The sequence below is a fragment of the Xiphophorus maculatus genome, chromosome 21 (assembly GCF_002775205.1).
Source record: "Xiphophorus maculatus strain JP 163 A chromosome 21, X_maculatus-5.0-male, whole genome shotgun sequence".
Taxonomy (NCBI): Eukaryota; Metazoa; Chordata; class Actinopteri; order Cyprinodontiformes; family Poeciliidae; genus Xiphophorus; species Xiphophorus maculatus.
In genome coordinates, this window is record NC_036463.1 from 21,583,542 (window position 1) to 21,600,690 (window position 17,149).

At 39.1% G+C, this 17,149-nt stretch overlaps 1 protein-coding gene across 2 annotated transcripts in view; it reads left to right on the forward strand.

Annotated features, from left to right (window-relative positions):
* Positions 1-17,149, forward strand: part of kcnh2 (potassium voltage-gated channel subfamily H member 2) — a 203,561-nt gene that overhangs the window by 180,844 nt on the left and 5,568 nt on the right. The window contains exons 11-20 of one of the 2 annotated variants that reach the window (XM_023326467.1): positions 3,128-3,282; positions 4,025-4,119; positions 4,904-5,044; positions 7,818-8,017; positions 13,319-13,571; positions 14,918-15,111; positions 15,209-15,311; positions 16,112-16,266; positions 16,354-16,498; positions 16,583-16,772. In XM_023326467.1, coding sequence (XP_023182235.1) covers positions 3,128-3,282; positions 4,025-4,119; positions 4,904-5,044; positions 7,818-8,017; positions 13,319-13,571; positions 14,918-15,111; positions 15,209-15,311; positions 16,112-16,266; positions 16,354-16,498; positions 16,583-16,772 — 1,631 coding nt within the window. The remainder of the gene's footprint in view (positions 1-3,127; positions 3,283-4,024; positions 4,120-4,903; positions 5,045-7,817; positions 8,018-13,318; positions 13,572-14,917; positions 15,112-15,208; positions 15,312-16,111; positions 16,267-16,353; positions 16,499-16,582; positions 16,773-17,149) is intronic. The other variant, XM_023326468.1, reaches the window with a different exon arrangement.

A 17,149-nucleotide genomic window follows, 5' to 3' on the forward strand; every position in this document is an offset into this window, starting at 1 on the left:
ATGCAGGATATATTTGTCTTTTTGTACTTAATGAGCCACCTTTGCTCGGCACTATGGCCAAAATGAGCCTGTCGGTGTTGTTAATGCCAGCACTGCAAGTACTGATTGAACTGAAAATGTGCTGGTTCTGTTTTCTGCTTAGCAGTTCTGCTGCCAGCATGCTGCTGGTTGCACGAATAAAAACAAAACAAACAAAAAAATTATATTCCTAGGTTGGGCCAAACAAACCAACCAGAGTACTTTCCTGATTCATTATTGTAGTTTGCTTCAGCACAGTTACTTCAGGCAGTTCCCACAAAAATATCAGTCCAACAATAACTGAACAGCAAGTTGTGATTGTTGTTGTTACACGAGTCGACTGCTGAGAAGAGGGTGAGAAGGAAGAGAGGAGGGAGACGGGGGCGCTCATGTCAGGGAAGGAGAGGCTAAACATCAGTCTGTGGCAGCAGCGGGACCCACTGCATGATTCTCCTAGAAAAATCTGCTGGATATTTATCACAGATCATCTTCGGATGTCGGGTACAGCTGTCACACTCAACGACCACAGATTTTCTCTCAGGATGAAGGATTTTGGTTAAGATCAGCCGATAATTGCACTGAGTGAACTTCTTCAAATCAGCCTCATCTGCCTTTCACAAGAGCGAGCCGTCTTGTCTTTTTACTATTCCATTTAAGTTGCAACTCTGCTAAACCCACGTTTTTGTGCAGATAACTTTGCGGGGACTTTCCATTGACTTCCATTCATTTCTACAGCCTAAACCTTACCCTTACCCTTGCCCTAACCCTACCCATTACATACCTAACCCTAACCCTAACCAAAACTCAATTCACACCTTAGTCCTAAATCTGATCCCTGACCCAAAAACAACGTTTCCCCTTGTGGGGACCAGGCTTCGGTCCCCACAAGGAACAGTGTGTCCCCACAAGTATATGTCAGGAAAATGGTCCTCACAAGGTATTAGAAACAAACGCACACCGACACACATACACACACAAAACGTAGAGAAAACTGCCACCTGAAGAAGGAGTTATGAAGAGGAGCGCCTGGATTCAGATCTGGACTGTGTTTACTGCAAGAGCAGAATCTGCTTTAATTGAGATGCAACATTTCCTTAAACACACTTGAAGTTTTATTTCAGGTGTGTGTTGATGTTACCAGATTGTTTCTGAATGAATGTTAACAGAACCAAAGCAAGACTTTGTTTTTATGTGTGCATGCGGGTATGTGTGTGTGTGTGTGTGTGTGTGTGTGTGTGTGTGTGTGTGTGTGTGTGTGTGTGTGTGTGTGTGTGTGTGTGTGTGTGTGTGTGTGTGTGTGTGTGTGTGTGTGTGTGTGTGTGTGTAATAGTCCTTTACACTGGTTGAACCTTTTCAGAACTCACCCATTTAAACTGTGTTGGGGTGAAAGTTGTGCATTATTAATTTGGGGCTACTTTAAATGAAAACTGTGGTTCTTACCCAGAGGACATCCATGCCCTCAACTTGCTTTAAAACATCCACCATTACCAAAGCAATAGGCTACAACATGGAGGTCTGAGCTTTTATGTGCAGTGTAATATATTTTGCTCCATTTAATATTTCATTTTGTCTCATAGGCTTCATTTTAAAATTCGCTGTTAATACAAATAAACATTTGGCACTGAAAACTAAAAAGTTATTTGTGAAAGGTGCTAACCTTAAAACACTAACTACAAACATTCGTTCAGCTAACGCTGGAGCACTTCAACAACATGCTATAGCTAATACTAACTCACTAATATCAACTCTGACTATATCTACCTTTGAAAGGCTACAACCCATGAGCACCAGTTTAATTTTGACAAAATAATTTACTTGTGTTTTTAATAGTATTAGATGTTGTATTTATGTTTGCATCTTGTTCACTGCTGTCCGTGCTTTAGTTTGTTCCTGTATGTTGTTTGAAATTAAGTTAGTGTTGAAAAAGAGAGACAGAGCATAAATATAAAATATGATGTCAAACAAAACGTTTACAAAACAGCCAAGTAAATGAGCAATTTATAATTTATTTAAGAAATTTAATTTAGGGGAAGCTAAGTGTGATAAATGTTTTCAAAGTTAGCAAAAAGATAAATTAGCTCCACTATTAGCACATTAGCAGATTACCATAAGTGTTGCCACCACATATCATAATTAATGATATCATAATTAATTAGGAGGCTTACATCTGTAAGCCTGCTCTTACAGATGTAATAAATATTTCATACATATGCTATTAATCTCTAAACACTTTATAAATAATAAATAAGTGTTTATTATTTAATTAATTAAGGGCAAGAAGGAGAAAAAAAATCTTCTGGTTTCTTGCTAAATAATGAAGCAAGTCTATTCACTTATATATTTTATTTAGAGTTGTTAAACATAATTTTAACCAGATAATCGCCTTCTCACTCTTAATTAATACATAATAAACAGTTAAAGATTTATAAAGTGTTTATAAATGAATGTATAACATATCTATAAACTATTTATTAGGGATGTATAAGGAAGGCCTCATTGTAAAGTGATACCAATTAGAGAGACAGCAGTTTGTGTTGAGTGGATCTCTGAGCCACCAAAGAAATAAAGAGATCTTTGGGAGACATAAAATATGTGAATTTATTGAGTCAGGTGGGAAATGTTACCAATCATGCAGTTCATATTTAAAAGAATCAAGACAATTCCGTTGCACAGAAGTTACATTTGGAAAATGGAAAACATGGTTTCCCCCAGAACACTTAGCTTAACATCCATTTCACTGATGCTGTCCTGACCACAAATATCGTATTTCCTTTGAAGGCACAGACACACACACTCACACACACACGGAGAGAGAGACCAGAAGTGGGCGCTCTGCCAGCGCAGTAATCAGCTTGTTATTTATCTGTTGTATGGACACCATGAGGGCTTGCTGAGTACAAGCAGAGCGGCGAGGGAGTTGACACCCCACAGTAATGAATGGCAATCAAGATTTAGCACCTCCTCTGCACTGAATCACTGTGGTACAAGGCCGCAGTCACACCGACGCTGTATGTGTGTATGTGTGTTAGTGACAGGATGACAGTAGCAGATATATAGTCTCTGTTCTGTTACTTCACTCCTGTGTGATTGTTTTTGTGTCCGACCTCAGACCACCACCCTGATTGGCCTGCTGAAAACCGCTCGTCTCCTGCGATTGGTTCGCGTAGCCAGGAAGTTGGACCGCTACTCAGAGTACGGAGCGGCTGTCCTCTTCCTCCTCATGTGCACCTTCGCCCTCATCGCTCACTGGCTGGCCTGCATCTGGTACGCAGATAGACTTTCTGATAGTGCAGAGAAGAAGCAGGAATAATGTTGGAATACTTTATTTACGTTTGAGTTAAACTTTTAAAAGGGCAGGATTAAGTAAAATCAACTCTTCTTTTAGCTTTACACCATGTTCTAATGTTATTCCCTCGTCTAAAACATACCTGGAGGGTTGTCTTGATTCTTTCATGCATATTTGAGAAATTCTTTAATCTCCATGGCAACCGTTCAACCATGCAAAACATCTGAATGGACGTAGCTCTGCCTTAGAGGACAAAGCTCCTTCTCTGAGCCGAAATATCCAAGCTTCCAAACTCCTGCCTCCCAGAGAAATCCTCGCTGGCGATTTCCCCACTCAGTCCCTTCAGACTAGCCAGCAGCAGTTAGCAAACACCTGGTGGAATATCAGTTGAAGTCACTATACAAGCTACTTTTCAGAGAAGGCCCAATTTCAAGATAGTAACTTACAAAATCAAATTTCTTTTAAGTCATATTTGACATATGTCGCCTGTTTATAACAACTTAAGTTCACATAGTTCACATAGTTACTTGATTGTGCTATGAAATGGCACTATGTGCCTGGAAAACGCATAGTACTGCCCCTTTAATATAGATTTATTTAGTTACAAAATCTTTGTCATACATGGCTTTATTTTCTTTTTTCTTTATGAATTAAATTTGATTAATAAAGTGATCAATGAAAAACAGAACATTGATATTGTGTGTGTGTTTTTTTTCCCAGGTATGCAATTGGTAGTGTGGAGCGGAACGGTTCTATAGGTTGGCTCCACACCCTGGGGGACCAGCTGGGAAAACACTTCAATGAATCCGTCCCAGGTACTAACAGGCACCAGAATAAGATACCTGCCTGGTAGGAACCGGTGTTGTAATAAGTCAGTTATTCTAGAAGACACAGTTTGCCTGAGGCTGAAACGTGGGTTGTTTGGAACCAAATTTCAGACTTTGAAAAATTAACTGTTGTCTAAGATAGAGTTACAGAGTTTTTAATTAAATATTAAAGACAGATATTGGTGAAAATAAAGCAGTAAACTTGTTGGTATTCATTTTGAGGCCAATTTTTGCATCATTCATGCATTGCAGTCTGAGGCCACAAAAAATCATGTTGTGGGCCGGAAATGGCCCCAGGGCCACATTTTGGACACCTCTGTGTTAAGCTTTTCTCAAAAATGTTCATTTCCACAGTTTAATTTGGTCATTTGAAAGAATAATTAATCAGTTAAATACAAATTCAAATGACCAAAGTTGGGGAATTGATTAACAATGGTTAGTAGCCAATGTTCAACTGGAAAAATAATTTCTCAAATGGTAATTCAATGTTCTGTTACTGGTAATAAAATAAAACATCAAATAAAGCAGTAAAACTTCACAGATTAGTTTTAAATTGAAACATGGAAACTGTACAGCTGCACGAGAGACTGAGCTGATGACCTCAAAGCAACAACAGATCCTTGTCTCTCTCATATCCCGCTTCTAACACAAATGGAGACAAATAGTTCTTTTCACAGATTTCAGTCTGTTGCATAAAAGAGCATGATATCTTATGTGCAATCTGTTCTTGTTACCCCGTTTCACCCCCATCCCCTCTCCCCTCCTCCATCAGGTTCAGGACCCTCTATCAAAGACAAGTATGTCACAGCTCTTTACTTCACATTCAGCAGTCTGACCAGTGTGGGTTTTGGAAATGTGTCACCCAACACCAACTCTGAGAAGATCTTCTCCATCTGTGTTATGCTCATCGGATGTAAGTATGGATGGATGGATGGATGGATGGATGGATGGATGGATGGATGGATGGATGGATGGATGGATGGATGGATGGATGGATGGATGGATGGATGGATGGATGGATGGATGGATAGATGGATGGAGAACAGCTCATTTAACTGGCATGAAACGTCTTTTCTTACAGAAAGTTTAGACTCATAAAACCAATATTTTTTTACAATGAGGCTCCCCTTATAGATGGCTAATAAATAGTTCACAGATATGTTATCCATTCATCTATAAACACTTAATAAATCATTAATAGCTGCTTATTATTCATCAATAAAGAATGAGAAGGAGACTGTGCTACAAACAACATTTGCAATTGCTACTTTTTCTTCTAATTTAGACTGAAATGTTTAATATAACATGATAAAACATACAGGTTGGACTTGGGTCACTATTTGGCAAAAAAAAACCACCAGATTTTTTTCCTATTTCTCACCTTTAATTAATGCATAATAAACAGTTATTAATGATTTATATAGTGGTTAGACATGGATTAATGTCATATCTATTAACTGTTTATTAGCCATCTGTAAGGTGAGCCTAATTGCAAAGTAGAAACTTTTATTTTATTCAGATTAAAAATGTCCTTCATCTGATGTAAAATGTTTTGCTATATGACCAAAAAAAATGGCTTTGCCACGTATATTTTTGAGCGAGGACTATTTCACCACAACATATTGTAACCAAAGTCCAAATAGAAAAACTGTAACAGTGTTAATGATTGCTTTGTACCAATTTACAGTTAGTATTCATTGCCGAATCACCAGGCTTGGTGTGTGTTCCCTACAAAAATTAGCTGAACTCATGTTATTTTTAAAAGGCTCCCAACATTTCCAAATCCAGCATGTTCCCTGACAGAAAGAGGTCGAAACCTCAAAGGATAAAACATGCTGCATTTTATAGCTTTCCTGTTATCTGCTGAAAGCCGTTCACTCGTTCTATTTTTGTAATTTTCTCATGAGTATGTTGAATGTAAATAGGAGGTTTGCAACATGGAGGTTTGCAATTATTTTTAAAACGATGTTGAGTCTTTAGACATGATAAAAGTTTGTCATTTAAACAGATTATGGAAAAAAGTAGTTAACTGTTAGCGTCATTGTTAGCGTGAGCCAGTAGCTGTTAGCATGGTGTGTTCACTGGACAGAAAAGGATCAAATTTTTGACGTTATTGGAGTCAAACTTATGAACACATAAATCAAATAAGTTTCATTCGTGAACATAAATTCTTATTTTGAAAAAAAAAGATCACAAATCCATTTACCCCTCATAATGTAATGAATCCATTTAATAACTGACATCAAAGAGTTGCGTATTTGTTGGTACTCTCATGCTGGGTGTTTTGTCATGTTTTAAACTTATGCAGAGGGAAATCTTTTAATTAGTTTGGTCTTTCACCTCATTTATTCATCATTGCAGAATAAATTGATTACCTTTTTCATTTTCTACACTTATCATTCATTAAAGATATTATTAAAACTTGTAAATGAAGTGAAGACACTGTAATATCCTGTCCTGATGCTATCGCTCCAGCTCTAGCAGTGTCATTTCACTGATCATAAAGCGAAGCACCAATAATCAACTTGTTGTTTCACCTGCATTATTACTCCAGTCCTGAACCCTGTTGTCCAGTGGAATAACATTTTGTCCCAATGAAATAACATGCACACTCTAAAAAAAAAAAAGTAACTTGTGTAAATTTGAATTATTCTTAATTTTCTTCCATCTTAAACCAAGCTGAAACCATGTTGTGATGATTTGTGTGCAAGTTTGATTTGTGGCTGCCTTCTTTGTTTAGACAACCTGACCGTAAGTAAAAGCCAATCTTTTGCAGCTTTAATACTTGAGTGTAATTTGAATTTGCAGGTAAAAAACTTTTCAGACGGAGTGTGTTTTCGGTTCCCCTGCCAAACGTGTGTTTAGACTGTTACATGGAGGCTTTGCGGAGTGTTACACAGAGAGTGATGGGAGCTGACAGAGGCTTGGAGGTCAGCAGGATCCAACATGACAGCAAGACACTGAGGTTCATCAAGGAGAACTCAAATAACAGTCTGTCCTCTACAGACAAAGTCTTTCACATCGAACGACTCAATGTTTTTCTCCTGTTCAAGACGGTCCTGACTTTTCTCACGGTCGTTTTCCTTCTTTTAATAACCTACACCAGTGGTTCTCAAATGGGGTTACGCGTACCCCTGGGGGTACGTGGAGGTACTGCAGGGGGTATGTGAAGCTTTTCAAAATATCTTTAAAAAATCAGTAGGCTCCTCATAATAAGTCTTGGGAAAAATTATTTTGTAAAAAGTTTGATAAAATATAAATGTGTGTTCATGCACTGAATTTTATATTCAGTATTTAGTTTCAATATCCTTTAAAATAAAACTGACCCCCCCACCAAGTTAGTTTGACCCAGGGCACTCGTCAACGACCTGTCGTTATCATGATTACACTGTAACTATGGAGACGTAGCTAAAGCGTAGCAGCAATGCTGCTGAAAGTACAGATAAAGTGAAAAATAAGGCAAAACCAGAGCCGACGAAGTACAGAACGTACATGGAAAAGTATGTTTTAATGGGATTTACGTCCATGATCTCTGTACCTCTTTTTTATTCCAAAAATGTTTTGCCCGTGTCAGGGGGTACTTGACTAAAAATATATTTTTAAGGGGGTACATCACTGAAAAAAGTTTGCGAACCACTGACCTACACTACTTTCCTACAGCCTCTGCTCATGTCTGTGTTCTCCAGCCCTGATGTACGCCAGCATCTTTGGGAATGTGTCAGCCATCATCCAGCGGCTCTACTCGGGGACGGCCCGCTACCACACCCAGATGCTGAGAGTCAGGGAGTTCATCCGCTTTCACCAAATCCCCAACCCTCTCCGGCAGAGGCTGGAGGAGTACTTTCAGCACGCCTGGTCCTACACCAACGGCATCGACATGAACGCCGTGAGTTCCCAGGCTCACCGTATCTCTGTCGTCAGGGTGTGGCTCACACCATCTTGACTTTTTCCCAATTCAGGGCTTTTCTAGGAATCCACTGATCTGAGATCCACTTGTATGCATGAACGTCATGTTGACTTTCAGTACATTCTCACCATATGTGATGTGTTTATATGTTTTAATGTAAGCTAGCGAAGGTGGGCACACTTTCTGCTAAGGCGCTAATAACAGAGCTAACTTTTGGTTTAGCACTTTCGCTAACTTTAAGCTCTTTCTAATTTTTCATCCTGTGCTTTCACTAACTGAACATTTGCAAATTTATTTTGTTTCGCACTTTTGCCAACTCTGAGCTGTCACTAATTTTTTGTTTACTGCTTTTGCTAACTCTGAGAGAGTTTAGCGCATTTAGCTTCTGCTAAGTGAATTTTTCTGGATAAATTCTGAAGCGCTAATTGACTTGGCTGTTGTGTGAACTTTCAGTTCCATTGAAGCTTTGGTTATCGACTGTTCAAAATTCTGCAAGTAGACATTTACATCCACGCTCTTTCTTTTTTTATTTGGCTGACAACTGTTTACACAGAAGTTCTGTACACAAAACGTTCTCTGTTTTGTTTTTCTCAGTAACTTTATTTCAAGCAAACAAGGACCAGCAGGAACAAAATTAAACACAAATATCTCTCTGGCTATTTTAAAGCTTGTCAATAATATTGTCAAAATGAAATTGGTGCCTGAGGGTTGTAGTTTTCAAGGACAGCTATGATTTGAACTCAAGTGAGTGCTTTAGCAATAGCTTCCTCTAAATACCTTGTTGGTGTAGTTCTTTAGTGTTAGTGGAACTAATGTTTATGATTAGTGCTTTAGGGTTAGCATAACTAGCTTTTTAGTTTGCGGTTCCCATCACTGTACACTGGCTATTTATCTTTACCCCAGATAAAGATATGATGAAAAATGTCTTAAAATATCAGATGTTTATCTTCATATTCATCTTTAGCATAATTTCTGATCAATTTTAACAAGAAAATTGTAAATAAAAAAAATGTTTAAGTTACAATTGTTGTTAAGAAATTGTTAGGCAGTGCCAATAATTGTAATACACAGATTTTATTCAAATCTGTTATCAGTTTATTCACCTTAGGAAATTATTGGTACTTGTATAATATTTCACAGTGAAGTTAAATAGCTGTCATAAAAGATATTTTCATTTAAAGAGTGGTCAACAATGCAAGCACAGCAATCAAATGAAAAGAAAATCAGAGTCGTCCAGAATTACTAAATGCATGTAGAACCACTTGTGCTTTGCTAAAGCTGCAACTCAGACACCCACCTGCACAGTGACTCACACCTGTTAATGGACTCAAACCCATCATGGAGTGTGTTTACATAAATTTTGTGTGCAGTTGACCTCTTGCTGGATGCCGGGAAGCAGTGTCCTGCATGGTGCAACTCAAACCTGCTCAGGTTTTCAGGCAGAGTGTGGAATATCAGAGTACGGAATGCCGAGGCTTCCTGAATGCATTGTGTAATTTCCTAGCTTTTCACACACATAATCGGACCTTTATCCTGTTCAGTACAGCCAGGAAGGTACATAAGGCCTTCAATGGAAGATCTCGTTTTTTTGCATCACGAGTCACGTGATCAACAACCCAATGTTAGTACTGGCAAAATGGATGAAAAAGTCAACAGGAAGTGGTAGTAGGATGATGGTTTGTTTTTGGTTTCACGGCATCACAGCTCATAAAAAGTTTTGTGTCATTTCAACATGTTGAATCCATCGCTCTTCAGTAAAATTACCAACTACAATTTCCCCAAACTGTAGCCGCTCCCAAGTAGGCGGGACTTGTCGCTCCAACTCCTGAATACGACGCCGACTTCTCCTCTGGTAGATAATCAATATCTCATGTAACTGTTTACATCTGTTGCTGCCATGATTTTTAATGACTTTTGACCAGAACATGCTTATTCATGTGTGATTTTAATTTCATTTTTTATTTAATGGAAACAGCGCAATTGTGAAATTGTGTTTTTTCAACATTAGCAGAAAACAGAGAAAGATTTGGGCACTTTTATATTGAAAACGCAGTCAGAGACGTGGCTAGGCTTTTGGACAGCATGCTGTTTACGTCTCGTCTCCGTCTCTCCGTCTCTGACCTCTCGCAGTCGTGGAGACGGGAGGGAAAAATAACACGGCTGTAATGAGGAAGGCAGAGAGGAAGTCTTAAATCTACCTTAAGGGAGCTTGTTAGATTGCACCGGCCCTCTACAGACACAGAGGAAGGATTCTGTTCTTTGTGCGGCGCTGTGACCCGCAGTTTGCCTGGAGAAGCGCTGAGGCGACGCGCCATGCGTCTCTCATTCAGCCCCTCAGTGGAAGACAATTAGAGAATCATCACATTGACTTGTTCCTTTGTACACAGCCATGGACCCTCAATAAAGCTCTGCTGCACTCAGAGCTCCATTAGTTTATTTATGACTTCAGCATATTTACTCTGCTGTAACTCAGGAGCTTCACTGATGGATGAGCTGCGGATGGGGCCCATGTTTCACCAGGCATTCTGTTATTCCTCTGCTGCGTATTACCCTCACGGTTTTCAATATGGAATTGATTTAATCCCATATGAGCTGGACTTGATATATGAGGTGTGTTGTGTAAGCACTTATTTTTCCCTATATAGCCGTTAGTAATAATGGCACTTATTATATTTCTTTTGCAATTATTTCTCCCTTCCTGCTTAAAAAAGAGCAAGTTGGAGAATTACTGAAAGTCAATGGTAAGGAGAAGATATTTTAGAAATAGGTGGACAGTCACACTTCTATGCCTGTTCAAATGTGTGATTTTTTTAAAGAAATGTCCAACAGAATACCTGGTGTGGACACGGCATGTTAGAATTCTACGTGATGTTCCATAATAAACAAGACAGAATAAACAGATAAACATAAATGGTTTCAAAAAGTAATTTAGTGCAGTTACAAAGAAAAGATGAACGAATGAATGAATGAATAAATAAATAATCAATCAATTTTCCTTTTCCTTGAACTTCAGCACCACTTTGTGTTGGTCTGTCATATGACATATCTGTAAATTCCACTGAGGTTTGTAGTTGTGAAGTGACAAAATGTGGAAAATGTTTCAGGGGCATGAAGACTTATTTCTTCAGTTACAAAAAGTTTATAAAAAAACTTTTCGGAAAGGTTTTGGTAAACCATTTGTGTACCATTTGCTCGTTACTAACTGTGCAGGGCACTCTTGTGCTAATGCACAAATGACAGAGCTAATTTTTCATTTAGCACTTTTGCTAACTTTGAAAACCTTTAGCACATTTAGCTTATTGGCTAAGCTTACTAGCTTATTTTTTCAGAAAATTCTAAAATGCTAACTTACTTGGCTGTGTTGTAAACTTTCAGTTGAATAAAGTTCATCATTTGCATTGAAGTTTTGGTTACCGACTGTGAAATCCATTGATATTCTTACTGCTACTTAGCAGGTGAAGACTTGTCCTATTTCCTCTCCTTCCAATAAACAAGAGACATACAGGGACAAAATAAAACAAACAGTAGAGAATAAGATATGGACTTAATACAATATCTAAGAGTATTATAGAACATATGAATTGGAATGTCAAAATTAAATTAGTGCTTGTCTTTCAAGGGCAGATCTAATTTGAATTGAAGTTAGCACTTTAACATTAGCTTTTGCTAAATACCGATTTGGTGTAGCTCTGTAACGTCAGCAGAGCTAATGTTTAAAATTAAGTCTTTAGGGTTACCGCACCTTTTTAGCTAGTGGTTCCCACCACTGTTCTATAGAGTCACTAAATAAACCGTCTAAAGTCAGATTTTCGAGACGAGTTCTTAACGGTGTTCTCCTGACTCCAGGTTAAAGGAACATCCAGCTGCTGATTTCCAAGGCTGCTCTTATTATTTTATTTCATGCAGATAAACTGATGTGTCCTTTACCGCATCTCTGCTATTAATCAAACCTTCCCGATGTGTAATTAATGAGTACTTACAAATGGACAGCGCTTGGGATATTTATCTTATCAGACACCTTATCAGTATCTCTGAGGTTCCCAGTCTCTATCTGTCCGTAGCAATGTTAGCTCAGGAACTCTGAGCGATGAAGTGGGAGCCAGGAGGAGCTGGAATCAAGAACGTATGTTGAAATGGATAGGAACGAGGAAAATGGAGAGGGAGAGACTCAGAGTGGGAGTTATAGCAGCAAAGCTTTTCAGCTCTGTGAAGTCAGTGTGAGAGTCAGAATGGAAGCCCGGCGCCTACTGCTTTAAAAGCCTGGTAGTGAGCTCATTAAAGTTGCACCAATTCTTTATATTAATCACTCTCCAGGCCCGCTGACTCACCCACTGCAATACCGTTTGACTTCAGTTTGCAACAAAGCTACAAAAATCAGCTCATAGACTGTTTTTTTAAAGTGTATTTTCTGCTTATTTATTAAAATCAGACTTGTATCATTACATCAATAAATGTCATATCCTTCTTTGTCCTAGTTGTGATATTTAGTCTATGTTCACTTTTAATTTTGTTTACTAAATGCCATAAAAATAAGAAATTGTTTTTATTACCTTCTTTTTGCCTTTCAGCCATTTTGGAAAGCTCATATTAATAATGTCATAACTTTCTAAGCTTCAGATTTGATCCACATCGTTGGTTAAATGGAGACTCACCAGTTGATGCATATTTAAGCAGCACCTCAAACACGATACAGCTGCGTTTCCATTTACCACAATGTCAGTACTCAGCTAATGTCGTAAACACACAATTCAACAGTTGCAATGTTTTCATTAAATAAGAAACACAATCAAAATCACCTGTGAATAAGTTTGTCCACATAAGTTATTAAAAAACATGTGGCGCCGTCATCCTCCTGCCTCTTCCTGTTCTTCTTTGTGGTTTGCGCCAGTGGCAACATCGGGTTATTGTTGCCAGCAACTCATATGATGAAAAAAAAAAAAAGAAAAAGGTTAACATTGCAGTTTTGCCAAATAAACCAATTTTGATTTGGCCAAAAAAGAGAAGAAAAAATATCATCCTAGTGGCAAAGCGTTTCAGCGAAAAATGCATTTTTTTGAAATTGTCATGTTTCCATTATGAGAATTTATTTATGAAATGTCAAATTGCTCAACTATATGATAACAGAAACATAGCTAGAAAAAAAAAGGTTAAATATCTTTTTATTACCGGTTTATACTTTATATAGAACTAACACCTCAGTCATTACTGTTAGCTTCTGCTACAACTGAGTAAATATTTTCTGTCAGTTCCATCATTAACTCGCCCCGGCCTCCTCTCCAGGTCCTCAAAGGGTTCCCAGAGTGTCTTCAGGCAGACATCTGCCTCCACCTGAACCGAACGCTGCTGCAGAACTGTAAGGCCTTTAAAGGCTCCACTAAGGGCTGCCTCCGGGCGCTGGCCATGAAGTTTAAGACCACCCACGCCCCGCCCGGCGACACGCTGGTCCACGCCGGGGACGTCCTCACTGCCATCTACTTCATATCCAGGGGCTCCATAGAGATACTGAGAGGAGACGTGGTGGTAGCCATCTTGGGTAAGACATTAATTATTTTCTTAATGGTTTTATTCTGTCTTAAGTTACATTTGTACTATGTTGATTTTTTTTTTTTGTTGTTATGTAGGTGGGGTCAGTATTGCATGGTGCTGATAACTTTGAGCAAATAACACAATGGTTTCACATTGTGAATGTTATCAATTTAAAACATTACAGTTAAACGTGAAAACGTACAAATGTATAAATGTAACATTTTATTACTGATTCCATAGAATCACATATTCCTGCAATATAAAATATTACAGTAATGGTATTTTTTTTTTGTCTTTGTTTTGTCATTTTGGTTACATGCACATGTAGATCACCAACATTATTGCAGTTTATTTATGACTATAAACAATAAATGTTACAATGAAAAGCAGAGTCAGATAAAATACGACAGAATCAGCAGACTGTTTTAAAATGCATGGATATTTGCCAGAATATGTACAATACATCTGGAAAGTTTTCACAGCGCCTCCATATTTAGTTTTGTTCCAGCCTTATTCCAAGTTCCATTAAATTAATCTCTTCAAAAACTTCAGGGAGATAGAAAAACTGATTAGGAGTTTTGAGGACTAAGAAAAGAATCAGAGTAACTGTGGTTTTGTTGCTTTGGTGGGGCTTTAGTTAGTTTTATACAATAAAGTTCCAGTTAGTTATAAATTATTAAAAATTTATTGCAGGTAACAAAAATGTTTTCTCAATTTAAGTTTTTGTTATTTCGTTAGCTTTAGTTAAGTTCCCTCCATTTCTTTAGTCGAGAACATCAGCTGGTTGACAACAAATTTAAAACATGTAAAAAAAAAAAAAAATACATTTAAGGTTCATTTTTACGATTCATTCTACAAAGAATTTGAATCCTTGTAAAAGATAACTGAAGAAGAAATCCTCTTTTTACGTAAACTGTGTTGTAAATCTGGGACATAATCAGCTTTTTTTCTGAACTCAAACATATTTATCTCTTTAAAATCTTCCAGGTGTTTACTCTACACACACACACACACACACGCACACACACACACACCCACACACCGCGCCCACCCCCACACATCCTGTAGAATAAACCTTAAGCTGCAGTGCCATCTACTGGCAAACACTTGATTAACCTTCCTAGTCATTTTTTCCCCAAAAGTGAAGATGGAGTAGGAGGGGAGTCACCACCTCTTTCTTTTCACAACATGTTCTAAGCAAACATGGTAGAAAAAAAAAAACGTAGGATTATTTTAGGAAAGAGATGATGTCTGAATTTATCCTGGGCAGAGATGCAGTAACTCTATTACAATGAACACTTTCTCCATCAAAGAAAGTATTTTTGCAAAAATCATTTTTCTGTCTCTCTGCAGGGAAGAACGACATATTCGGCGAGCCCATCAACCTGTACCCCCGCCCGGGGAAATCCAACGCTGACGTGAGAGCGCTGACGTACTGCGACCTCCATAAGATCCTGAGGGAAGACGTTCTGGAGGTGCTGGACATGTATCCGGAGTTCGCCGAGCATTTCTGGAACAACCTGGAAATCACCTTCAACCTCAGAGACGTGAGTATTGCTGGAGCCTTTGCTAAACATAAGTGCCGCCTGTCTGGATTCTGTGTTGGGCTCAGAGCTGATGTTTGGTGTTTGGCACCGGTTCCAGACCAACATGATCCCCGGCTCTCCCAGCAGCGACGACTCCGCCGGCGGGGGGTTCAACAAACTGCGGAGACGGAAGCTGTCATTTCGAAGACGCACGGAAAAAGGTGCTTTGCTCTCAACCTCCCTGCTTTTCTCTGCTGGTGAACAAACTTAAAAACACTGAAAATCTGAGGCTTTATGTAAACTTTTATTTCTAATTCTCTTTTTGATGTAAAATGTAAAAAAAAAAAAAGAGCTCAAAACATGCAGCCTGAAGTTCCCTCTGTACTCCTCTCCTTTTTTTAAGGTAGCGAGGAAACATGCAGGTTCAAATAAGTCAAAAGCAAATAAAAATGATGAAAATCAGACAGACAGACTTTTTTTTTGTAATAAATTTACAACATTCACTTCTGACGCAGTTATTTGCAAAACTACTCGCACTACTTGTATTTTTTCCCCTTGTGAACAGTGATGGATTTTATTGGGATTTCATGTGATGAGTCGCCAAAAGCTCATGAGCTATTATAAAATGTAAAACAAAAATTTTAATATTAAAAAAGATTGAAATCTGAATAGTGTGGCATGCATTTGTACTGATCATTAATAAAACACGTTTAAAACATAAATGTAGCCTTAATGAAAAGTTTGTATAATACCTGCTTATAGGTTTTTTCCAAAAGGTTCTTTTAATCTGACAAACGAGACTCATCAAGACACACATTCAAATTTATTGAATATGACTGATTAATATGTAAATAAACAGAAACTCAGCTGTCGTTTGAAGGCCTTTAATGAAGCAAACTGAACAAAAAGCAGCTTGAATGATGGACAACACAAACAGCCCAAATAAAATGACCGACTTAACAGAATGCACGTGGAGAAACGACGTAGGGACTTAAGCGAATGTTGGAACTCCTCTGTGCAGACGACGCCGACGCCGGAGAATATAAAAAATCCCACAAATCGTCACGGCGAAGACAGAGGGATGCGGTCAGCAGCCAGAGGGAGAAGGAGGAGGCAGCCAAGAGGCAGTGGGAGGGGCATCGCAGCTCCGTGTCTTCTCACTCCAGTGGTGACGAGGTATCACTCCACTCTGTGTTTGTGGTGGTTTTGGATAGAGCGTGTGCTATGGGCAGACTGTGAGTTGTTGTGGTTCTGCTCTGAAAGGGGGAGGAGCCTGTTCTGACCGGCCTCGCCCCCCCGCCCACACTGCTGGAGCCCCCGAAGGCTCAGGCCCCGCCCCGGAGCTTCAGTGAGACCACAGAGCCAGAGGGGGACCCTAAGACTGGAAACACCTGCAACGCCCTTTCAGGTAAACCCCCCTCACACACACGCACGCACACACACACACCACCTGTTATCCTTCTGACAACGTCCATTAACTCCGTTAAATCAGGTGCTTTCTCAGGCGTGTCCAACATCTTCAGCTTCTGGGGAGAGAGTCGAGGAGGCGGTCAGTACCAGGAGGTGCCCAGCTGCAGCCTGGCCTCCCCCCCGCCTCTCAACACGCCGCTGCACAGCCTGAGCCGCCAGCAGCGCAGCCAGCTGGACGCACGTCTGGACCTGCTGCAGAAACAGCTCAACAGGTCAGTTTGCTTTGGCTTTGTCCAAAAAATCTTTGCAAGACCACAAATAACCAAGTTCATCCTTAAAGGGGCAATATTGTGTAAAATGGACTATTTTGAGCTTTACATGATGTTATAATGTTATTCCCTCATGAAAAAAAGTATCTGGAGTTGTACCAATTCTTTCATGCATGTTTGAGAAATCCTTTAATGTCCATGGCAACCACTGAGCTGTGCACAACGCCTGGGTGGACCTAGCTCCACTTTCGAGGACAAAGCAACTTCTCTGATCTGCTGTTTCCAAACTTCCCAGTTTCAGCCTCACAGAGTGTTAGTCGTCCTGCTTCAAGTTGTTATTTCTATTGGATTCCATTTGTGAAGTTACACAGTGAAAAATT